The 25,345-nt window shown below is 43.0% G+C and overlaps 1 protein-coding gene across 1 annotated transcript in view; it reads right to left on the bottom strand.

Annotated features, from left to right (window-relative positions):
- Positions 1 to 25,345, bottom strand: part of TDRD12 (tudor domain containing 12) — a 309,334-nt gene that overhangs the window by 197,652 nt on the left and 86,337 nt on the right. Inside the window, exon 8 of the mRNA XM_030204408.1 lies at positions 15,563 to 15,788. Coding sequence (XP_030060268.1) covers positions 15,563 to 15,788 — 226 coding nt within the window. The remainder of the gene's footprint in view (positions 1 to 15,562; positions 15,789 to 25,345) is intronic.

The following is a 25,345-nucleotide window of genomic DNA, read 5'->3' as shown; positions in this document are numbered from 1 at the left end:
ATGCCAGTTCACCCCGATTCTTTCGGCCTGTTGGGCTTCATGCTGGGCTGACAAATTTTTTCACGACCACTGCCTACCCATGGGATGCTCGATATCCTGTAGATACTTCAAGCAGTTCAACTTATTCCTTTACTGGATAGTTGAGGTCATAGGCTTCCCCTGTCTTATTCATTATCTAGATGATTTTTTAATTACTGGTAGAACAAAAGCTGAATGCGCAGCAGCACTAGATGTATTCCAGAGGATCACCCATCAATTCAGAACTCCCCTGGCCCATGACAACAAGAACGGACTGATGCCCAAACTTACCTAAAAATTGGCATCAAAATTGACAACGAAGAACAGCTCTCTCGGCTTCCTCAAGACAAGCTGTTGAAGCTGTGTCTTCAAAATAGCCAAAAAAGCTTCCCTCAGATAATTTTAAAATTGCTGGGATCGCTTAACTTTGCGTCCAGCATTATTCCCATAGGCAGGATACTCTCAAGATGCCTAGCACTAGCCATTGTATGGGTCAAGAAGGTGCACCACTTCATACGACTAACAAGGCAACTCAAAGAAGACCTCGCTATATGGGACTGTTTCCTAGAATCATTCAACAGACAGGCCTTCTGGTAGGGTACCATTGTGAGCAACACTGACATCCAGCTGTTCATGTACACATCAGGTGGAATAGGTTTTGGTATTTATTTCAACAATGTATGGTGCTCTAACAATGGCCCACAGCGTGGATGGACGCTGGTGTTACCAGCGACATAACATTGCTGGAACTGTTTCCAATTTTGGCGGCCCTGACAATATGGGCACCATCTTTAGCCAACAAGCACACTTATCTTTAGAACCGACAATATGGCAGTGGTGGAAGTACTTAATCAACTATCATCCAGAACACAGCCAGTAATCACGTTACTTAGACAGATTATATTACTAAGCATACAATTTAACATGTGCCAGGGAAACATAACACCATCGCAGACACCCTATCTCACATTAAAAGTTTGCAGAATTCCAGCGGCTGGCACCAATGGCAGACAATGCAGCGACACAGGTGCCCAAAGCAGTATGGCGAATTAGTCCCCAGAGACTTGGAGCATAATATGTGCATCGCTAGCAGAAGTCACAGCAAAAAGATATCAAGCTGCATTGACGAAGTTCTTTGACTTCTGCATCTAGCCGGTGGACCACAGGCATCCTATTACAATGATAACCTCGTATGGTTGCTCCATATCTTAGCAGCTGTATCCTACAACCACTTCAAGACAACTCTGTTTTGATGTGCCTTCTCCTTAGCCTATTTCGGCGCATTCCGGGTTAACAAGTTGCTACCACCTAGAATATCACCAAAATAGAACCCTCGGGGCTACAAGAAGTAGACTGCAGGAGGACTACAGACCTTCTTACCATTACAATACGAAAGTCCAAGACCGATCAGTTAGGCCGGGGGACCGTTATCAAGCTAGAAAAGGTGACACACGCCCAGTGCAGAATTTCACAAACTACATGGAAATACGACCAAAGCACACCCCGTGACTACTAGCACACGAGGATAATAACCCTCTCACCCGCTACCAATTCACCAAGGTACTAAAATTAGGGCTTGAAGCCACAGATGTAGCCATAAGATCAATTAGCACCCACTCATTTAGGATAGGGGAAGCCACGACAGCAAGACAGATTGGTCTGACTCAGGAGCAAGTGATGGCTGTGGGCAGATGGTGGTCCTCAGACAAGTACTAACTATATGTCAGTCAGGAACTATCACAATAATTTACTATTCTCCCTATGTCAAGTTAAACATTTACATGTTATGAGCATTTACACAGGGGAACATTTAGTTTGGATTTTCAGACACTCCTTTGTGCACTGGGCACACAGGAGAGCCCTGACCTGTTTGTCCAGTGATGGCCTCAGTCTGCTGTCCTGTGGTGTCTCATTGGCCTGGCTCAACCTGCACAGTATGATGTGGGATCAGTTGTTACTGGCAATATGGGAACAATTGTGTGAGCATCAACCACCGTGGGCCATGATCATTCACCTCCGAAGCAACGGTAAAACCTCAAAACCCAGTGAGAGGCCATGGATATATGGAGGTGGTGTCTGGCAACTCACCTGATCTGGTCCCACATCATATCACAACACATATGGAGGGGGTGAGAAGTCGCACACAGCAGTAGGCAGAACAAGATGAAAATTGAACAAGTGGATGTCTCAGTTTACGTTAGCACTGCATGGCGCAGTTATCACCAACAAAGTACTGGTGGAAGATTGCCCTGGCTTTTATCAACCAGATGGAATACACTTATCTTACATCGGTTTAGATATCTTTAATACTAGTATGCAAGAGGAAATTGAGAATTTACTGCTCAGAAAAGGCCGCAGCTGTTAAAGAGGTATGGTGGGGGCCCAAGGGTTCACCGTCACGGGGCATGACAGGAGAAACCCATGGATCCAGTAGGGAGATTGGGGGGGCCATTTGGGACTATGTAACCTTTGTGTGGCAAGATGCCCTCTGCAGTGAGGGGCGCACATAGAAAATGTCCCGCCTCTTACAAGGAGGCGGAGAATCCTAAATATGGGAAGCTAATCACAGAGCCCCTCCCAGTTGTAACGCTGGGGAGGGAATGCACAAGAGACAGGGGGGTCCGGGTATGCTTGATATGGCGACCCGAGACAGAAATCAGCGCATGATTAAGCCTCTGCTTGGACGGCAGGGGCTCAGGCATAATAATTAACAACGGATAATGTAAAAGCTATATACTGTGCCAAGAGAATGGTCCTCCCAGAAATATATTTAAGAAAAGCGGCTCCTGGGTGTCCAACTTAGCAAGTAAAGGACAACTTTAGGCTAGGGTGATGATTTATTAGTTAGAACTGTTAATGATGACTTATTAGTTAAGGATATTAATATTGCTGTTAATGTTAATATGTTGCAATGAAACAAGTGTTGTCATTGCTGCGGCCTGTTTTAATAAATTCCCACTTTTGGAAGAAAGAGTAGTCTCCAGTGTGGTTATTGAAAAGTATGGCCAGAACAGGGTTTGGAAAGGGGGAGGGAGGGAGGAGATAAGGGAGATGAAAAGGATGCTGCTTCCCATACTGAGATTTCCATTTGCAAGTTGTGACAAAACAGTTGTTTTTAAGCCTGTAAAACTGTATTATTTCTTGAAGTGTATTTCTCCTAATGGCCTGAAGGTGGTGATTCTTTGCTTTAAAGCTGTTACAGAGAAATGACTGCTTTTTCTTTAGTCTAACAAAAATGGGAAGTAAAATGCAGTATCCTTTTGAAAAATTCTTGTTCTGGGCTCTGCTTGGCCCAGGAGCTCAATTCATCTAGGATATACTAGCTTTTTTCTCGAGTCTTAGCCAGGTAGAAAAGAGAGAAATATCTCTTTGCTGAGACCCTGTGAACAGTTGCATTTGACAACCTGTGAGCAGCTATATGTCCTGAACTCCCCAGGTACTATTTAGATAGTAAACAAATGTTCAGATAGTATTATAATTGATTCATTTTAAGTTACTTGTTACTATTTGCTGATTGAACCTTTTCTGTTCATTATTCTAATTTTTCATGACAAACATTTTCATTTTATTGCTTCTGCTTGTCTGGCCTAAAAATCCTGGTGGTTTGTGCGTTGGGTCTGTGGGTGCTTTCTAGGAACTATGGGACCACTGGGAGTGTGGCCCCAGTAACCTAGAAATTACTGGGGAATAATCTGAGAGCAGGAGACTCATCCAGAGGCAGTTGGGACACAGTCGGTGGGAGGCGGGTGCTAGTGTACAGCACAAGCTGCAGGTGGACCTGAGCTGTTGAGGATAGACCTAAGTGGCCACAGGGATAGCCCACGTGGGTGGCTAGGCATTTCATGACACAAGTGTTTCATTGCAAATCTTTAATGATGAGAAAGACGATAATGGAGTAGACTAGGCTGGCTGAAAACTGTTCCCCCTTCAACTGATATAACATCAATATTTTATAAAATACTTTTTTCACTGTTACTGAATTTTTTTATTTCATAGATAAATACGCATCCCAAATCTCTCCTAAATTTTAGATTAACAACCCTACTATACTGGGCTAAATATTGCTAAATAACTGTACCAACTGTGCTAACAGTATAAATCACTCCGCCAGTTATGCTACATTAGAAAACCCTTTATTAATTTTTATTATTTACTACTTACAAAACATACTGCCTTAGTATATTATTCCTTCATGCACACTTATACCCCTTTTACATGCCATAAAGCACTGATAGAGCAGAGTCACTAATACATGTTCAATCTAGCTGTTCGAAATGCCCATGAACCCCAGCAAGGAGCTTGTTAAAAAATCCATATAACTCTAAATGCTGCACTTCACCATAAGGTTGTGCACAGTTCTTTTTGCCTCCATCATTTATCACTGCATTAAACAAAGTCCATTTATCACCACTCCTCCTCGGCTCAAGAAACTTCAAACAGGAACCCAATCAATCCTTTTGAGTCCTTCACTCCTGTGCCAACTCCTCTTCCAGTCATGCGATGTACCCCAGACTCTTCCAGTCATGCACTGTACCCCAGACTCAAAAGGAGTCTTCTGTATATCTTGAACAAAGCCTCTTTTGCTCTTATTTTTTCAGTTACATGTTTGGAGAACCATATATATAGTTGGTTCCGTTAATCTCGATGGTAGAGTAGGTGTCTCTGCAGTATGTGGAGGTGAGCACTAGAAATTGTTTTTTCCTTGTTCATTTTTATTTTGAAGGTGGTTACCCAGGCTTGCAGCAGTTTTATCGCTTGAGTACTCTTTCCTTTTATGTTGTTCAGGTTATTTTCAAAGAGAATGTAGAGGACATGTCCGCTTATATGAAGGGGGTGAAAACCTTGTATTGTTTGGAGTTTTGCCAGTGGGATCATCACCATGTTAAGTGTTTGTGATATTTCTCTCATACATTTTTGAATTCCGTTACCGTTTTCATCTCCACCACCTCCCACAGAAGGGTACATAAGTATTGCCATACTGGGACAGACCGAAGGGCCATCAAGCCCAGCATTCTGTTTCCAACAGTGGCCAATCCAGGTCACAAATACCTGGCAAGATCCCAAAAAAGTACAATACATTTTATGCTGCTTACCCTAGAAATAATCAGTGGATTTTCCCCAAGTCCATTAAAATAATGGTCTATGGACTTTTCCTTTAGGAAGCCATCCAAACCTTTTTTAAAACCCTGCTAAGGTAACTGCTTTTACTACATTCTCTGGCAACGAATTGCATAGTTTAATTACACGTTGAGTGAAGAAATATATTCTCTGATTCATTTTAAATTTACTTCTTTGTAGCTTCATCACATGCCCCCTAGTCCTAGTATTTTTGGAAAGCGTAAACAATCGATACTTGTCTACCCGTTCCACTCCCCTCATTATTTTATAGACCTCTATCATCTCTCCCCTCAGTTGTTTTATCTTCAACTGAAGAGCTCTAGCTGCTTTAGCCTTTTCTCATAAGGAAGTCATTCCATCCCCTTTATCATTTTCATTGCCCTTCTCCGTACCTTTTCCAATTCCACTATATCTACTTTGAGATGCGCACCATGGAGCAATACAAAGGCATCCTCATTTTTGTTGTTTATTCCTTTCCTAATAATACCTAACATTCTATTTGCATTCTTAGCTGCTGCCGCAGCACACTGAGCAGAGTGTTTCAACGTATCATCAACTATGACGCCTAGATTCTTTTCCTGGTCAGTGACTCCTAATGTAGATTACATAGCTATAATTTGGGTTCCTCTTTCCCACATACATCACTTTGCACTTGCTCACATTAAATTAAACGTCATCTGACGTTTAGATGCCCAGTCTCGTACGGCCTCTTGAAATTGTTCACAATCCTCTTATGATTTAACAACTCTGAATAACTTAGTGTCGTCAGCAAATTTAAATACCTCACTATTCCAGGTATCTATCACCATCTCTGTGAAAAAGTATTTCCTAATATTATTCCTGAGTCAGACCCCCCCTGCAAACTCAATTCATGTCTTCTAGTTCTACCACCTTCCCATCTCTGGAAAAGGATTCTTTGTAGATTAATACCTTTCAAATATTTGAAAGTCTGTATCATATAATACTTTCTCTCCTTTTCTTCAGGATATACATGCTCAGGTCCTCAAGTCTTTCCTCTTAGGTCTTGTGATGCAAACCCCATGCCATCTTCATTGCTTTTCTCTGAACCAATTCAAGTCTTTACATGCTTAACAAGATACACACTCCAAAAGTGAGCACAAAACTCAAAGTGGAGCCTCACCAATGACTTGCAGAGGGGCACCAAAACAACCTTTCTTCTGCTGGTTATACCACTCTCTATGCAGACTAACATCCTTCTGGCTGTGGCGACTGCCTTGTCACATTGTTTCATCACCTTGAGATCCTCAAATACCATCACCCCAAGGTCCGTCTCCTGAGCTGTGCTTACCAATCTCTTTCCTCCTAACTGGTACATCTCCTTTGGATTTCTGCACCAAAAGTGCATCACTCTGCACTTCTTGGCATTAAATTTTAACTAGTATCATCAATCTGGGAAATGTAACAACAAATCCCTTTACCCTTAAAAGCTGTCAACACTGAACAAGAAAGAGATCTAGGTGTCCTCATTGATGATACGTTGAAACCATCTGCTCAGTGTGCTGCTGCGGCTAAGAAAGCAAATAGAATGTTAGGTATTGGAAAACAAAAATGAGGATGTTATAATCCTCAAATACCATCACCCCAATGTCCGTCTCCTGAGCTGTGCTCACCAATCTCTTTCCTCCTACCTGGTACATCTCCTTTGGATTTCTGCACCAAAAGTGCATCAAACTGCACTTCTTTAACTAGTATCATCAATCTGGGAAATGTAACAACAAATCCCTTGTAACAACAAATCCCTTTACCCTTAAAAGCTGTCAACACTGAACAAGAAAGAGATCTAAGTGTCATCATTTATGATACGTTGAAACCATCTGCTCAGTGTGCAGCTGCGACTAAGAAAGCAAATAGAATGTTAGGTATTGGAAAACAAAAATGAGGATGTTATAATGCCTTTGTTATCGCTCCATGGTGCGACCACACCTCGAATATTGTGTTCAATTCTGGTCACGTTATCTCAAAAAAGATATAGTGGAATTAGAAAAGGTGCAGAGAAGGGTGATAAAAATGATAAAGGGGATGGGACGACTTCCCTATGAGGAAAGGCTAAAGTGACTAGGACTCTTCAGCTTGGAGAAAAGGCGGCTGAGAGGAGATATGATAGAGGTCTATAAAATGAGTGGAGTGGAACAGGTAGATGTGAAGCGTCTGTTTACGCTTTCCAAAAATACTAGGGCTAGGGGGCATGTGATGAAGCTACAATGTCGTAAATTTAAAACGAATCGGAGAAAATGTTTCTTCACTCAATGTGTAAATGAACTCTGGAATTTGTTGCCAGAGAATGTGGTAAAGGCGGTTAGCTTAGTGGAGTTTTAAAAATGTTTGGACGGCTTCCTAAAGAAAAAGTCCATAGACCATTATTAAATGGACTTGGGGGGAAATCCACTACTTCTGGGATAAGCAGTATAGAATGTTTTGTACTTTTTTGGGATCTTGCCAGGTATTTGTGACCTGGATTGGCCACTGTTAGAAACAGGATGCTCGGCTTGATGGACCTTTGGTCTTTCTCAGTATGGCAATACTTATGTACTAACAAACTAGTAAAGTACTCCAGTATAAACAACCTTAGAATAATAAATGTGATGAAATGTGCTCAGTTCAAACCATTACAACCGCTGGTGGAAACTGGTTGAGCTGGAAGAACCATCATTGCACATTTGATGTTCCTACATTTAATATGTATATGTCAGGGGCGTAGCCAGACTTCAGCGGGAGGGGGGTCCAGAGCCCGAGGTGAGGCGGAACATTTTAGCCACCACCACCTTTGACCCCCCCCCCCCCCCTTCCTGCCGCTGTCGGGTAACTTTGCTGGCGGGGGTCCCCAACCCCCACCAGCCGAAGTCCCCTTCTCCGGCGCAGCCGCGTTGCTGATCTGCAAGGCTTCTGTTTCTGACACACAAGAGAGATTTATATTTTCTTGGAATACCATCCAGCAGGACTGTACAAGGAAACTGAATGGTTGTAAATCAGGTGTATTGGGTCATTTTATTTTTTTGTTACATTTGTACCCTGCGCTTTCCCACTCATGGCAGGCTTAATACGGCTTACGTATACAGGTATTTATTTGTACCTGGGGCAATGGAGGGTTAAGTGAGTTGCCCAGAGTCACAAGGAGCTGCCTGTGCCTGAAGTGGGAATCGAACTCAGTTCCCCAGTTCCCCAGGACCAAAGTCCACCACCCTAACCACTAGGCCATTTAAATCCAGCCTGCATGTGAGATCAGCACGCAAAGTTGGTCAAAATGCATGCTGGACTTGGCATTCTTTAGGGAGCGCATCTGTAAGATATAATTAGTTAAGAATTTTTTGATGATTCTATTAGTTTGTTTGAAGTTTGATATACTGGATTTGTACATTGAGGTTTGGTTTGTATGTTTTTTTCTTAGTGATGCTTCCTTCTGAAGAAGCCTTTTAGCAAAATTTGACCAGAGTCAATGGAACGTTAACACATGCCAAAGGGAACACAAATAAGTGCTATAGCTTTTAGTCACAATTTACGTGGGAAAGCTGCTGGAGCGAATGAAGCCATAACAACAGAACGAGTATGTTGTGAACCTTGTGAATGGTGCCCTTTTCAAGGTAAGTGCCGGGGGCTTCATTGTTTTGGCTTTTGCACATTTAAAATGACTCACGTTTATGTCCATCCATACTGGACATCCGCTGAAGCATCTGTGTACACACACACACGTGTGTGTGTGTGTACCGGGTGTCCATAATGGATGGACATAAATGTGATTAATTTTAAATGTGCAAAAAGCCAAAAAAATGAAGCCTGCAGCACTTATCATGAAAAGGGCACCATATATTTTTTAAAATATGTCTACAAATAAATGTAGGAACATCAAATTTGCAATGGTGGTTCCTCCAGCTCAACCAATTACCTGTAGTGGTTGTAATGGTTTGAACAGAGTAAATTTCATAACATCATTTTTCTAAGGTTATTTATATTGGAGTGCTGTACTAATTTATTACATTTTTAACTGTCAGACCTTTGATAATTTTTCTAGTTTTTGGAGATCTCTTCTCTTGGTTTCTGCTCCCTCCAGGGTAGCCACACTATTGGCTATCTTCGTGTCATTTGCAAAAAGTCAAAACATTTCCTTCTAATCCTTCAGCAATGTCACTCACAAATATATTAAACAGTATTGGCCCCAGTACCAAAACCTGAGGCACTTCACTACTAGCCTTCCTTTCCTCCAAGTGGATTTCATTTACCACCACCCTCTGTCGCCTGTTGGTCAACCAGTTTCCAATCCAGTTCACACTTTGGTTCCTAAGTACAGCCCTCTCAGCTTTATGAGTCTTCTGTGAGGAACCATATCAAAGGCTTTACTGAAATTCAAGCAGATTATATCAAGCACACGTCCTTTATCCAGATATTTGGTCATCCAGACAAAGAAAAATCAATTAGATTAATTTGGCAGGATTTGCCTTTGGTAAAGCCATGTTGCCTCGGATCCAGCAACCTGCTGGCTTCTAGAAAGTTATCTTTTCCTTCAGCAGGGACTCCCATTATTTTTCTTACCACTGATGAGAGGCTTACCGGCCTGTGGTTTCCTACATCTTCCCTGCCCCCGCTTTTGTGAAGAGGAACCATATCAATTCGTCTCCAATCCCGACGAACCTTTCCCGTCTCTAAAGATCTATTAAATAAATACTTAAGAAGTCCTGCCTGGACTTCTCTGAGCTCCCTCAGTATCCTGGGATGTATCCCATCTGGCCTTATAGCTTTTTGTCCATTTTGGATTTTCAAGCTGTTTATAAACGCTTTCTTCTGTGAAGGATGCAATATCCACTTCATTCTCAGATATATCCTCAGCAGCCGACCACGGTCCTCCTCCAGGATTTTCCTCTGTGAACACTGAAGGGAAGTATTTGTTTAGCAGCTATCCTTTTTAACATGTTCGGCCAAATCAGAGTATCTCACTTTCCCTTCTTCTCTATGGCCAATAGTTAAAACCCCCACATGCTGCCGACATCTGCCCCTCCCCCCCGTGTTCCCACAGACGATCATAGTCCTGTCTCCCTTCCTGACATCCTCTCCCACTTACTAATTACCTTCTCCCCCCCCCCCCCCCCCCCCCCCATGTACATGAAGCAGTGCTTGCTGTCCACAGTACTACTTGTTTGGTTTGCCAGATGTTGATGGTAACTTAGACTGGCGGTGGGGCTGCTGCCTTTGAGTTCTCTGCTGTCTGCTCGCCTCCTCCTTCCCCCCGTAGGCCTTCTTATTTGGTTTCTGAATCCATTTCAGCAGTGATTCAGATTTGCAAACTTGAGTGGCACTGAGGGCCTTTCCTCCTGAGATGCAACTTCCTGTGTCCACATCAGAAGGACCCCCGATCCTGCTCCAGGCTGCCTCCTGTCTGAATTGCTGCTGAAATGGATTCAGAAATCAAGTAAGAAGCACTGAGGAGAAGGGAAATGGAGAAGTTTCCCCAGTTACCTGTATACAGAAACACAATTTGGCCCCTTTATGATAAAATGTTGGGAGAACTATTATATTACTAATGCAATTCATGGACATAATCCTGCTCTTTTAAGGGGACATATTCTTGAAAATATCATTAGAAAAATAAGAGAAAATAAATTGTTCTTATTTCTATCACACAGTTACAAGAATGCACTCTCATATTCTAGGCACTTTACAATACAAAAAGTCAAAAATAACACTAATTCAATAAAAAGATAATTTGAGAATCTGGTCTATCATAACATTAAGCCTATAGCATAAGCATAACCCATTCCAGTTGCTTACGCAATTAATTAAAAGTGCAGAACAGGCCACATTAGTTCATTTATTTCAGCAGTGTGAATCCATTCAGATCTTTTGGGAACAGTTGCCACAGCTACAGATTCCTAAACCAGTATTGGTAGCATCTAATATAATAAAACGCACCGTGAACGTTCTGAAGACAACGTTCTGTGAAGCCGGAAGCTTGAAGCCGGAAGCCTAAGTTCTCAGGACAACGTTCTATGAAGCCGGAAGCTTGAAGCCGGAAGTCTGAAGCCTTGAAGCCTTGAAGCCTGAAGCCTTGAAGCCGTGAAGCCATCTGACGTCACTCCCAGGCTGAGGCTGAAGGGTTCGGGGATTCGTGGTGTGAAGCCTTCAAGCCAGCTAGCCGTCTCTGCCCCGCCCTCGCGACAAAACAAACAAATCCGGAAGCGAAACGTCAGGGAAGGAGGCGGCGCTCCCGACGTCTAGCCTTCCCTTCGCTGTGTTCCGCCTTCAAAACAAGGCGGAACACAGCGAAGGGAAAGCTAGACGTCGGGAGCGCCGCCTCCTTCCCTGATGCTTCGCTGCACGAACCGCCACGGAGGTAAAGTTAAAAAGAATTAAAAAAAAAAAAAAGGGATGCATGGATGCGAAGGGGTGGGGGGGCATGGATGCGAGGGGGGGGCATGGATGCGAGGCATGGATGCGAAGGGGGGGCATGGATGCGAAGGGGGGGGGAGAAGAGGGCGGGCCAGGCTGGGACATGGGAGAGAGCGTAGCATGGATGCGAGGAGGGGGGGTCATGGAAGGGCGAGAGGGGACTTGCTGGAAAAGGATGAATGGAGGCGGCAGGGGACAGAGGAGCATGGATGGGTATGGATTAGGAGGGCAGGGCACAGGGAGAGAGGGGAATTACTGGAAATGGATGAATGGAGGGGGCAGGGGACAGAGGAGCATGGATTACAGAGCAGGCCTCAGGCAGAGAGGGGAAATGCTGGATAGGGAAAAATGGAGGGGCCAGGTGACAGAGGAGCATGGATGGGCATGGATTGGAAGGGCAGGACTCAGGGAGAGGGGAATTGCTGGGTAGGGATGAATGGAGGGGACAGATGGGCATGGATGGATATGGATTGCAGATAGGGTTACCATACGTCCGGATTTCCCCGGACATGTCCTCTTTTTGAGGGCATGTCCGGGGCGTCCGGCGGATTTTGCCCCCGCCCACGTTTGTCCGGATTTCTGGACAAGCGCGGGTGCGGGCAGGCGCGTGCGTGCGGTGGGCGTGTGGGCGGGCGATCGGCGCGTGGTCTCCCGTCCCCTCCCCTTCCTTACCATGTTCCCTGGTGGTCTAGTGACGTCTTCGGGGCAGGAAAGAGCCCCCTCTTTCCTGCCCGGAGCGCTGCCTCCCCTGTCTATCATCCTTCTCGGTCTGGCTGGGGATTCAAAATGGCCGCCGAGAGTTGAACTCTCGCGAGGCCGCTTCAACTCTCGGTGGCCATTTTGAATCCCCAGCCATACCGAGGAGGATGCAGCAGGCAAGGGCAGGCAGCGCTCCGGGCAGGAAAGAGGGGGCTCTTTCCTGCCCCGAAGAGAAGACGCTACTAGACCACCAGGGCTAGACAGTAAGTGAGGGGGGGGGGTATGTGATGGGGGGGAGGGGACTATGTGACGGGGGGGGGGGGGGGAATAGGGGCGGAACCCGGACCTGAAGGGGGCGTGGCAGGGGCGGGGCATGAGGCGGGGCGGGGTAGGGGGCGTGACATGTGTCCTCTTTTTCAGAGGACACAAAATGGTAACCCTAATTGCAGAGCAGGCCTCAGGCAGAGAGGGGAAATGCTGGATAGAGAAAAATGGAGGGGCCAGTTGACAGAGGAGCATGGATGGGCATGGATTGGAAGGGCAGGACTCAGGGAGAGGGGAATTGCTGCATAGGGATGAATGGAGGGGACAGATGGGCATGGATGGATATGGATTGCAGGGCAGGCCTCAGGCAGAGAGGGGAAATGCTGGATAGGGAAAAATGGAGGGGCCAGGTGACAGAGGAGCATGGATGGGCATGGATTGGAAGGGCAGGACTCAGGGAGAGGGGAATTGCTGCATAGGGATTAATGGAGGGGACAGATGGGCATGGATGGATATGGATTGCAGGGCAGGCCTCAAGCAGAGAGGGGAAATGCTGGATAGGGATGAATGGAGGGGGCAGGTGACAGACAAACATGGATGGCCATGGATTGGGAGGGCAGGGCTCAGGGACAGAGGGGAATTGCTGGAAAAGGATGAATGGAGGGGGCAGGGGACAGATGGCCATGGATTGGAAGGGCACGGCTCACACTCTCTCTCTCATATACAATGTCTTTCTCACTCTCACACACTCTGTCTCACACTGTATCACATTCACTCTCTATGTGCCACACAGTCACTCACACACTCGCTTGGTCTCATACACTCACTCAAACAGAGAATCTGTGTCTCACACACACTCTCTCTCTCGCCCACACACACACACTCTCACTCACACTGTGTCTCACATACACACTTGCACACACTCTCATTCTCACACACACACTCTCTCACAAACACACTCACACCCAGACTCACGCTCTCTCTCACACAATCACACTTTCACTCCGACTCTCAAACAGTCACTCTCACATACACTCTCCCAAACATACACACTCCGAGGAAAACCTTGCTAGCGCCCGTTTCATTTGTGTCAGAAACGGGCCTTTTTTACTAGTTGTTTAATAACCAAAACCCTTGATTCTTGTTATGATTATGCCGGTTTGGCTGAGGGGGAGGGGGGACGTCTCTTCTGATTGGCTGCCAGGGGTTGTGCTGACGTCAGGGGACAGTACTTTAGCCTGCAGCTGAAGAGTTTCTCTGCTTTTGCGTTACTTACGCTTGGTGGTAACTGGAAAGCCTGATAGTTTTCGCTCAGAACGTGCTCTAGGTTCTGACAGGGATCTGTGTTGTGTTAGAGTATTCTTTTCCTTCCCTCTGGGTTAGCTGCTGCTGTGTGTGTGTGTGTAGCTCTGTAATCAGGGTCAGCTGCTCGTTTGTTTAGTGGGGGCTGGGCATTGCTCAGCCTCCCGGGCTCTGGGCTGAGTGAGAGCCTTCTCCTTTGTTTGTTTGTTTTAAGGATTTCTCTTCCCAGTGTCCCGGCCTGCTGGCTCAGTGAGTTTAACCCTTTGTGTACTGTGTATATTGTATTCCTGCCTCTGCCAGTGTGTTTGTTCTATCAGCCCTGCTCCCTCTCGGGAAGGGAAGCGTTCTCTCTGATTGTTTGTTGATTTATGGAACTCTCTCTCTGCTGGCTCTACAAGCTTAACCCTGGCGAAATCACTGGCGAAAAGATCAGAGGCGGAACATCGTATGTGCAATGATGGTTCCACTGTGACACCACCACATATTCCTCTTGGGGATATAATGGGTGCAAATGGTATGGTCTGAGCACATTTAAAACACTTTATAATATTTATAGCATTTTAAAGTGCATATATAAAAAAAGATAAATTATTTTGAACCCAAGTTTATTATAGTGAGAAAAGATCAGCCAGCCATTAAAGACTTACATAAAAACTTAAAATTTAAAATGACACTACAAATGAGATTAACTCTTGGTTAAGATATTTATAAAATAAAAAGGTCTTAAGCTGTTTGTGAAAAAGCCTGTAAGATGACCACTGTCTAATACCTAAGGGTAAGCAATACCAAATACAAGCAGCCTGATATTTATTTATTACATTTATACCCCACATTTTCCCACCTATTTGTAGGTTCAATGTGGCTTACATAGTACATGAGAGGCGTTACAGACTCCGGTGTAAACAAATACAAAGTGATGTTATGGTAAGATAAAGTTCATGTGGCACAGCCACACTAGGGAATCGTACAACGGAAGAGTTGTGTTATGTCCATTACATACAGGAAGTGAGCCTTTTTCAACTGAAGGAAAACTCTGGAAAAAGGGGGCATACGATGAAGTTAAGTGGGAATAGGGTTAGAAAGAATCTAAGAAAATATTATTTCATGGAAATGGTGGTAGAAGCATGGAATGGCCTTTCGGTGGAGGTCATGGAGTCGAGGACTGTGTCAGAGTTTAAGAAAGCATGGGATAAACACATGGGATCCCTTACGAAAAAGAAAAGTTAGGGGTTACAGAGGATGGGCAGACTGGATGGGACATTTGAGAAAGAACTTTAATAAGTAATTGGATCTCATACCCTTATCAGAAGGATATTTAAGTAGAACAAGATCTGATATGCAATGATTATGATTTGATATCAATAATTCTACAGTATTAAATAATTATAAATGTACACATTGAGTAAAATTAATTTAAATTTTTCTAATCAATTTTGGTTTCACCTTACTTTGGCTCTCTGTGGTCCAGTAATACAGATATGCTTTTTAAATCAAAAAACACTAGTTTGTCTAAGACTGCTTCTTGTAACCTCTAATTTGTATGTCTGATGATGTACTATGACTGCACAAATATCTGTCAACAGTATATGTTACCAACCCTATTAGGATATTATGCAATATGTATTGCTGTTCAGTAGAGCAGATTAAGCCTACTACTATGCTAAAGATAAACCCTGCCTACACTGCCCTATAATTTTGTTACCTTGCGGTGTCACCTTACTGTGTGTAACCTGAAATAGCTGCTTGAACTGATTGTCATACTAACCTGATGTAAGCCTTTTAAATACTTTTCCAAGCAATGTGGGCCATAAAGCCAGTACAGGATTCTTCATCTCTTTTATATCATTCCTTGGTGTGGTGATAGAATCCAATGGAATCTGAAGACTGACATGATTTTTTGTTGTAGTTCTTGTAGGACTTTTATTTTCCATTTCAGGGAATGCCACAAATCGAGCAAAGTTTTTGGTTACAAGCTCATCATTAAGACATATCTAGAAAAAATGATGCATTTTCTCAATTCAACTTTAGTACAGAATGTTCAGGATGATTTGGGTAATCAAAATGGATACAACACTGGATGTCAAATCCTCAGTTGACAAGTCTCTGACAAATCAACATTTATCATTCTACATCATCACCATAATACTTCAGAAATATATTCCCATGTAACAACTATAATCCTCTGTACAATTACTATATAATTGCTCTTTCAAGTGTTAAGTAAATGCTTTCCTGAATTATTTTTGCTGTAATAACTTATGCAACTTAACAAGAATTTACCAACATAAAATATAGAAAACTTATTTCAACTGAAACTATATGATGTTTAGTAGACACTATCCCATAAGTACCTATGCTGCTTCCTCAAACAATCCAAAACCACCAATTAATAGCCTCTAAAAATCTACCATCTAAGACTTAATGCCTGGAAATTGGGATGGTTTAGTCTGACTGGATTAGAAACTGCTGGAACAGGAGGTGAAAAAGTATAGGAGTTCACTCTAAGGAATGAGTCAATACAAGTCCTTAATCCAGTTTATGTTTATTAAACTTAGTATTGTGATAAGAATGTGTAATGCCATGCCCTGAAGAGACCTCCAGAGGGAGCTTACCTGATGAAAAGCCTGTAAAATGATAAGAAAGGGGCCACCAGAGAGAGCTCTAACAAAAGGCCAGGATGCTATACACCGGGAAATGTCCATAGCAGAGAGATGATGGTTCCCCTTTAAGAAAGAAGCACCCTAGAAAAGGTTCTGGACCCTTATAGAAGTAGTAGTAGGAGGAGGGGCCCAGAAGGAGAGGGGTGGGCTATTAGCAGCCCTATAAAGGCACTTCCTGGGAGGAGGTATCCAGGAAAGGGAAGGGGGCCTGAAGAGGCAAGCAGGATGGAGTATTGGAGGTAACATAAGAGGCCAGTTGGAATGGGCTGCGAATCCTGGGGCAGGGACTCCTAAGGAGGATGGACTGGTGACCAAGAGAAGGATTTCCACTGAAGACCTGGGGATGTTTGAGGCAGGAAGCCACATCCTGGAGCAGAAAAAGGTAATTACCTTAAAATGTGCTTTATGAGTACTGCTACTATATTAAGGATCTCAGTGCGAGGCAACACTTGGCCTTTGAACTAAGAAATGGACTAACAGCTGGGGGTGGAGGACAGGGCCATAAGGTTATGGAGAAAGTTAAAGCCCTGTCCAAGGGGTGGAGCCTGTTTTAACCGAGACCCCAGCTCTCCAGTAAAAGAGTGCTCAGTTGGAAGAATATGGTATGAACTATCTTTTTGATGAAGAATATCCCCCCAACAAAATGGTTGGTGAAGGCTAAGAGGAGTTGATCTGTATATTGACTGCCTAATTTGCATAGCATCTTAAGCCTGCTAACCAAGGGTTTTATTCCAATGAAAGGCGCCAGGGGGCACAATCGAGGTACCAGAACTGTGATTTCATCAGAGGCGAAACTTCATGGAGGAGTTTGGACTGAACAACTGAGGGTGTGGAAAAGTCACCCTAAGAGTAAAGAGGACCCTATCCCTAACCCCCTGAGAGTACTAGCTGCTACAGTGTAAGGCTGTCTATGAGCAAGTTCTTAGAGACAAAACTCTGGTTGGCACTGCAGAAGAGCCAGTGGTGCAGGTTATTGGCCACGAGGAACCCATTACAATATGAATTGCTTCTGTGGAAAAAAGCAGTTTACAATTTATACATAAAAAATAAAACAAAATTAACATAAAATATAAAAGAACTCCATTAATGTAATAGGAAAGCCGAAAAACACACCAAGAATCAATCATCTATCGCTAATCTCATGACCTGCAGAACAACTAGTATACCCTACTATTATCTTCCAAATCAATACCAAAAGCCTGTTTAAAAAAAAAAAAATTCTAAAATTTGCTTCTGCACAAACATAATGTGGAAGATTATTCCACATAAAAAAGGCCTTAGATCAAGTACTGCAAAGGGCTATCAGGAAAGGCTTGCCTCTTTGCTGATGACACCAAGACCTGCAACAGGATAAGCACCTTAGAAAGTGTAGATAATGAGAGAAAGGATCCTCAGAAGCTTAGCTGAAATTGGGTGGCGGAGCAGGTGGGGGGAAGAGGGGTTGGTGGTTGGGAGGCTAGGATAGGGGAGGGCAGACTTATACGGTCTGTACCAGAGCCAGTGATGGGAGACGGGACTGGTGGTTGGGAGGCGGGAAATACTGCTGGGCAGACTTATACAGTCTGTGCCCTGAAAAAGACAGGTACAAATTCAAGATATGAGTTTATCTTGGGCAGACTAGATGGACCATGCAGGTCTTTTTCTGCCGTCATCTACTATGTTATGTATGTTACTATGTTACTATGAAAGGTTCTAATAAAGTCTAAGGAAAGGCTAAAATTTGGTGCCCAAGATTTAATACTAAAAGTATGCAGGGTTGTGCCATTTGGGCTGCTAAATCCCAGGGGAATGGTATAGCAAAGGGATGTGACAGTGATTGTATCTAATGATCTTAAAGTGGCCAAACAAGTAGACAGTAAAAAGAGATATTTCTTTAAATTAAGATCAGTTAAGCAAAATGGTGTTTAGTGAAGAAGATAAAGATGTGATTAAATTTTTGCAACAAAATAAGGCTAAGGGCATTTCCCAATAAAGGCTGGGCATTTGGCAAACTAAAGAAGCTATTTCAAAAGATAAATACAACAAGATCAACCAAGGGCTGAGATGGAAGCACACGAACATGATCTGCATGAACTGAAGAAAATGTCAGAGTTGAGGAGTTTATTTTAAGACAGGAGGATAAACAGCAGACTCATCATACAATAGAAAAAAATATCACATGAACTTGGGATTTCAAAATCGGTATGTGAAATTATGAAGCAAGATCTTCAGTTACAGTGCTTTAAAAGACAAAGGTCTACTGAGATGATGGAGGCTGCCAACCACACCTGATATCAACGCTACAAATTATTAATGAAATGTTATCCAGCAGGTTTGGTGAATTTTATTTGGTTCACTGATGAAAAAAATCTTTACTGTAGCTTCACCAGAGGACAGCCAAAATGATCATGTATATGCTCCAATTGGCAAAAAAAAGAAAGGGCACAGCAGCCAATTATTTGTTGCGCAATTGATCAACATTCAGCAGAAATGTAATGGTTTCTGGTTGGTATCTCTGCTCTAGGACATTCATTTCATGGAATCAGGTGTTAAAAATCAATGGCAATTATCCTAATGTAGCAGAAACGTCTGCATGAAATTCAAAACATTTCAGAGTACTTTATTTTTCAATAGGATGGAGAGCCAATGCATCAAGCTCACAAATGAGCTCTTAATGAAACCCCAGAATTCACTGATCAAACAGCTTGGCCTCCAAACAGTTGTAAAGTATGGTTACAACTAAATCCAGTTGATGTCTCTAACTTTCTCCAACGAATACTGGATGTCTGGGACAAACCTGACCTGAGAGTAATTGAAGCTATCAAGGCAGTGGCAAAAAAAAAAAAAGACTTTGTGAAATGTGTCAAGGCTGAACACAAATTATAAATTAACTAAGAAAAAAATCCTATTATACTGATGTATTTTCAAAGGTCATACTAAATGTTTAAACAATGCGAAGTATTTTGAAACTATGTAAGGAGTCCCATTTTTTTCTTGACATCATACATGTCTTCACAGGTTCTGTGACAGGCACTTCCAATAAGAAAGCTAATATCATCTGTCTTGTCAAATATGGCACTATGAAAAAAATATAAATCCAAAGAGTCTGCACACTTAGTTTGCGGGTGTCTCCACACAGTATATAAAAAAATACCAAATGGAACCTCAAATCTCCTGATAGTGGTAGTTCTACACTGATATTCTCCCTATCACTTTAGGAGTCCGTTTTTATCATCGGTTCCGTAAGGGACCAAAGAAGAGGAAAACCAAACGCAAAAAACTCACTCTAAGTGAGAAAAGCGAGTGATTTAATAACCTCCTCCTGTTCCTTACTCAAAATAATGTGGAGCTCACCAATCACCAAACTAAAGAAAACTGAGTCCGGTAAAAAAGAAGACTGGCTGCTTACACTACCCCTGAACAAAAGCCCCCAGTCTGCCCTTACTAAACTAAATCCTATAACAAGCCCAGCAGAACATCAATGTAACTGAAAAACAATCCTCAGTACTTAGCTGCGGGGCGTGGGATATCCGGAGCCAGTGGGGTAACTTATGATATGCTCAAAGAGGTGAAATTGCAGTCTTGCATTTCATTGTTGTGGACCCAACTGGATGTGGACATGTTCAGGTGTGTAGAGAGCACGACAGAAGTTTATAAAAGATTGGTTTGTATGCTGAGAATCCCTAAATCCATCCTAGAGGGGGTCCCTGACCATTGTTATCCTATTGCATAGCATTTTCTTACAAAATTTATAAGCTAAAAAAGTCTCCCTGCTCTGTTGACATTTTCAAATCCTGTTGCAAACATTGCAATTCCTCATTACTATCCTCTAGATCTAAATCACATAGGTCATTTCAAAGCTGGTCCATTTGTGCAAGCAGAAACATCTTTTTCTGACATTTATGACAGATTTCCAGCTTAAGCTATTGCTGTCACAGCCATTCCTGTTTCTGTTTGCGCTCTCTATATCTGAGGACACTAAGGATATCACCACCTTCAAAACTGGTCATTTTTCTCAATGGAGGGGGGTGAAAAGTGGAGTCACGCAGGGATCTGTACTGGGACCGGTGCTATTTAACATGTTTGTAAATGATCTGGAAATCGGAACGACAAGTGAAATGATGAAATGTGCAGATGACACAAAACTAAAGTTCTCAAAACACTGGAGAATAATCCGAATCATAGTTACCTGATGCTAGGATCCACCTTGGGGGTCAGTGCTCAAGAAAGATCTGGGTGTCGTCGTAGATAATACGCTGAAATCTTATGCTCAGTGTGCAGCAGCAGCCAAAAAAACAAATAGGATGCTAGGAATTATTAGGAAAGAGATGGCGAATAAGACCGAAAAACACTATACCACCTTTGTATCGCTCCATGGTGTGTCCGTGCCTTGAGTATTGCGTTCAGTTCTGGTTGCCGTATCTCAAAAAAGATAGAGGAATTAGAAAAGGTTCAAAGAAGAGTGACCAAAATGATAAAGGGGGTGGAACGCCTTTCGTATGAGGAACGCTAAAGAGGTTAGGGCTCTTCAGCTTAGAAAAGAGACAAATGAGGGGAGATATGACTGAGGTCTACAAATTACTGAGTGGTGTAGAACAAGTAGAAGTAAATCGATTTTTTACTCGTTCCAAAAGCACAGACTAGGGGACTCTTTAATAAAGTGATTTAAATATAAAATCATAACTGTTTGAAGCTTGTGCAGATGGGATCATAGAGAGCTTGTGGGGATGGAGTGGGGACTGGGACAAACTTTGTCCCTGTGTCATTCTCTAGTACAGCCCTACCATTATACTCCTTCCCTTCACACATTGAACTTTTATCCATAAGTATTCCACTTTGCTATCTGTTTCATGTAGAATGCTTATTTTGTTTGACTCAATTCCCTCCAACACATAGCACAACCTCCCCCTCCAATTTGATCCACTATCATTGCAATATAATCGTACCCTGATAACAGTGTCCCATTGATTGTCCTCCTTCCGCCAGATCTCTGAGATGCTTATTAGATCTAAATCTTTATTTAGTGCTAAACACGACTTGAAATTTAGAAAACAAGCTATGATCACGGATCACAGATTCAGGTCAGATTGTGAGGGGTGGACACGGAAGAGTGTTGGAATGTTGCCGGCGTAACAAAACGGAAGGCAGTGATTGGAATGAATAAGAGTGAGGAGTAGAGTAAGGAAGATGTTTAATAGAGTGGGTGCCAGAATAGAACCCCGAGGAACAACAAAGGCAACAGGGAACGCACAGGAGGAGCCATGATGGTGAGCAACTTGACAAGTGCAGTTAGAGAGATAGCTACGAAACCATTGAAGAACAGTGCCAGAATACCGATTGACTGAAGATGTGACAGGAGAACTGAGTGATCGATGTCAAAGGTGGAGAACAGATCGAGCAAAACTATTACTACAAAGTGATGTTGATCCAAGGTGGTCCTGATGGCATCATATAGAGCTACTAGTCATGTTTCAGTGCTAGGATTCCTTCTGAAACTGGCTTGAAATGGGTGAACTAGCAAAGAATCTAGAAAGGTTGAGAGGCCACAGTAAACAACTTTTTCCAAGACTTTAGAATTAGTGGGATCAGTAGGGTCAAGGCTTAGTTTCTTTAAGACGCGGGTAATAAAAGTATTTTGTTTTCAAGTGCTGGGAATATGTCTTGAGGAGAGACTATCCTGAATAAGAAGGAGAAGAGGGAGAGTATGGAAAGCAAATCATTTGAAGAGGTGAGCTGGACAGGGGTCGGAAGGTGACCCGGAAGGAGTCTCCACTAAGAGAAAGCAATTTTGAAAGAGAACAGTGAGGGGACGCTAAATGAGGATCAGGTAGAGGAAAGAGTAGAAGGAGCTAAGACAGTACACAGTGAAAAGAAGGGGGAAGAGGAAGTGGAGGGGAAAGTAGGTGGGGGAGCAGGAAAGGATCATGGAGGGTCTGTCTTATTATGCCAAAAAAAAACCAAGATAGATGATGAGAAGATGGAAGGATTACAAGAAGGGACAGAGGATCTGGAAGGTGCAGCAGAATTAATAAGCCAAAAAAGGGATTGAGGCTTGCTGGTGGCCTCAGAAATCCGACGCATAAAGTAATCCTTTTTAGTTTTGAGTATAATATGGCTGGTAATGGGAACAAAAGCGAGGAAGGGGAGCAACTCTTTTATGCTAACTACACTCCACACTACGCAGTTAAAGCCTGACGAGTTTGAGAGTCTGTGAGAATCAAGGCGCGTTGGTAGAACACTTATGAAGTGAAGGGCACAGAGGCACAAGGAGAGCATGATCGGTCCAGGGGAACCATTGTAAAATGGGAGAGAGAGAGAGAGGATAAGGTGTGGGAAAAGACCAGAACAAGGATATTACCGGTGGCACGATTTGGGGAAGCAATGTATTGTAGGAGGCCAAGTTGCTGGGATAGCGAATGAAAAGACACAAGTGTCGATGAACAGGAGGCTAAAGTCTCCAAGGATAAAGAGGGCTGAAGAGGACGCTAACCTCAGACATAAAGGCAATGAGTTTGTCTAGAGAGGAAGTAGTGGGAGGAAGTAGGTAGTAGGCAAGAGCAATATAAAACACTGAGTTAGCAGTAAAGAACTGAAGAATACCTATGTCAGAGAGGGAGAGAGGTGAGAAGGTGAAGGAGGAACGGAGAGTGTTAGAATACATGAAGGCTACACCCCCTCCTCTGTGGGCCTGATGTGGAAAGTGGGTATAGGAGAAGCCCAGGGGGATAGCATTAAGGAAGGTGGAAGTGTCACCAGGCCGAAGCCATGTTTCTACAAGGCAGTGGACCTCAAGAGCATGAAAGCGAATAAGGTTAGCCACCAGGGTACCCCTGTGACAAACACAGCGTGTATTAAGGAGACCAATCTTCAGTTTGGAGGTTGGAGGGGGGAGGGGAACAACAGCTTTGAGCTACAAGTGATTGATGTGAAGAGTTGTGTCTTAATTTACATTTATAGGTGGACTTGGAAAATCCACTGCTTTGCTACAGTGCTACTAGAAGTACAGAGCTCTGTACACAAAACACACAAGAGGAAGTCCTTGCTCGACAGAGCACACAATCCATTCAATGCAGATAAATAAGGGTTAGGGAGTTACATCTATTATGGGAACAATTAGAACACAGATACAGAACAGGTGAATAAGAAGCTAAGCGTTAAAAGCAGCCTCAAAAAGATGTGCTTTTAGCCAGGATGTGAACAGCACTTCAAACAGAGCATGAGGTAGCAAATCAGGAAGTCAATTCCAGGCATACAGAATTACTAGATAGAAAGAGTCCTGGAGGAGGGATGGAGGTGAAGGTTACAGATAAGAGTACCTTACCTAATGAATGGAGTTCCCCGGGTAGAGGTGTATAGCAGGAGAGATAAAGAGAGTTGCAGAATGGATGCACTTTTTAACTCAAAGAGTAGGAAATGGATAAGGAGCCAATGAAGTGACTTAAGAAGAGGAGTTATGACTACACTTTTACCCCCATCCACATGACACATAGATCAGGATCGATTTGATCTTGATAAGGCATTTATTCAACATGTATAAGAAGTAGGAATCTCCCCTATTACATGGATGAATCATGCCCCGGTGAATTTGGGTAGGGTGAAATGAGTTTTTGAGAATGAAAAAACCTTCTGGAAAACAATGTGATCTTAAATCTAGGGCATAAAACTCAGGAATCTCTCTACTTCAATAAGGGGACCTCAGAGGCAATAAGTTGGAACTGTATGAAGGTGGTAGTTTGAGGATATTTATTTTCCTTGACCACCTTCCACAAAAAGAGAAAAAGAAAACAGAGCAGAAATTGAGAGACAACAATGGGAAATTAGAGGTGCAGCATAAAGTTACAAGAGCTAAAACGGGTTATGTTAAAGTCTCTAGCTATAAAATTAATATAAGCATATCAGAGGCTCTCAAACATCAATTTGCAAGCACAACTGCAAACAGTCCTACAAAATTCATTCCCATTCAGGTGGACTTCAAAATCAATCTGCTACCTGGATACATATCCCAAGAGATTCAAACAAATGCTACCAAATGACCTACAAGCTGCTACTAATAGCTATTTAACTTTCGAGTGGGGGAAAATGCTATCTTGGTTTGGACAGATTGCACTAGCAAAGAAAAACACTTCACCTAGAACCTTATTCCAGTTCATGCCCCTAACAACTGAAATGCCAAACACAATTTTGAAGTTTTTGCAAGAAAGGGTTTTTGACTTCATCTGGAGAAAGAAACCTCTGATGGTGGCACAGTGGTTGCTACACCTGCCCCAAAATAGGGGGATTCCTTGTTTCAGGTCTTACTGTGAGGCAGCACAACTATAGCTTCTGTTGTAATAGAGAGGGGGAGCACTAGGCTAACAATGGGTCCAGTCAGGGCAGGCTGTGCTGGAAGTTATATAATGGTTGACTGGAGGGAACTATTAATACTTCTTGCAACTCCTAAAATTACCTTAGGAGTAATACCATTGATTGAAAGGATGAAAAATAAGACCAAGAATATTATAATGCCTCTGTATCGCTCCATGGTGCAACATCACCTTAATTCTGGTCACCATATCTCAAAAAAAGATATAGAAGGATTAGAAAAGGTTCAAAGAAGAGCAACCAAAATGATAAGAGGATGGAACCCCTCTTGTATGAGGGAAGGCTAAAGAGGTTAGGGCTCTTTAGCTTGGAAAAGAGATGGGCGAGGGGGGATATGAGTGGTGTAGAACGGGTAGAAATGAATCGATTTTTCACTCTTTCAAAAAGTACAAAGACCAGGGGACACAATGAAATTACATGGAAATACTTTTAAAACAAATAGGAGTAAATATTTTTCCACTCAAATAGTTAAGCTCTGGAACTCACTGCCAGAGGATCTAGTAAACAGCAGTTAGCGTACCTGGGTTTAAAAAAGGTTTAGACAAGTT

The sequence above is a fragment of the Microcaecilia unicolor genome, chromosome 5 (assembly GCF_901765095.1).
Source record: "Microcaecilia unicolor chromosome 5, aMicUni1.1, whole genome shotgun sequence".
Lineage (NCBI taxonomy): Eukaryota > Metazoa > Chordata > Amphibia > Gymnophiona > Siphonopidae > Microcaecilia > Microcaecilia unicolor.
This window is presented reverse-complemented; position numbering and strand designations above follow the sequence as displayed.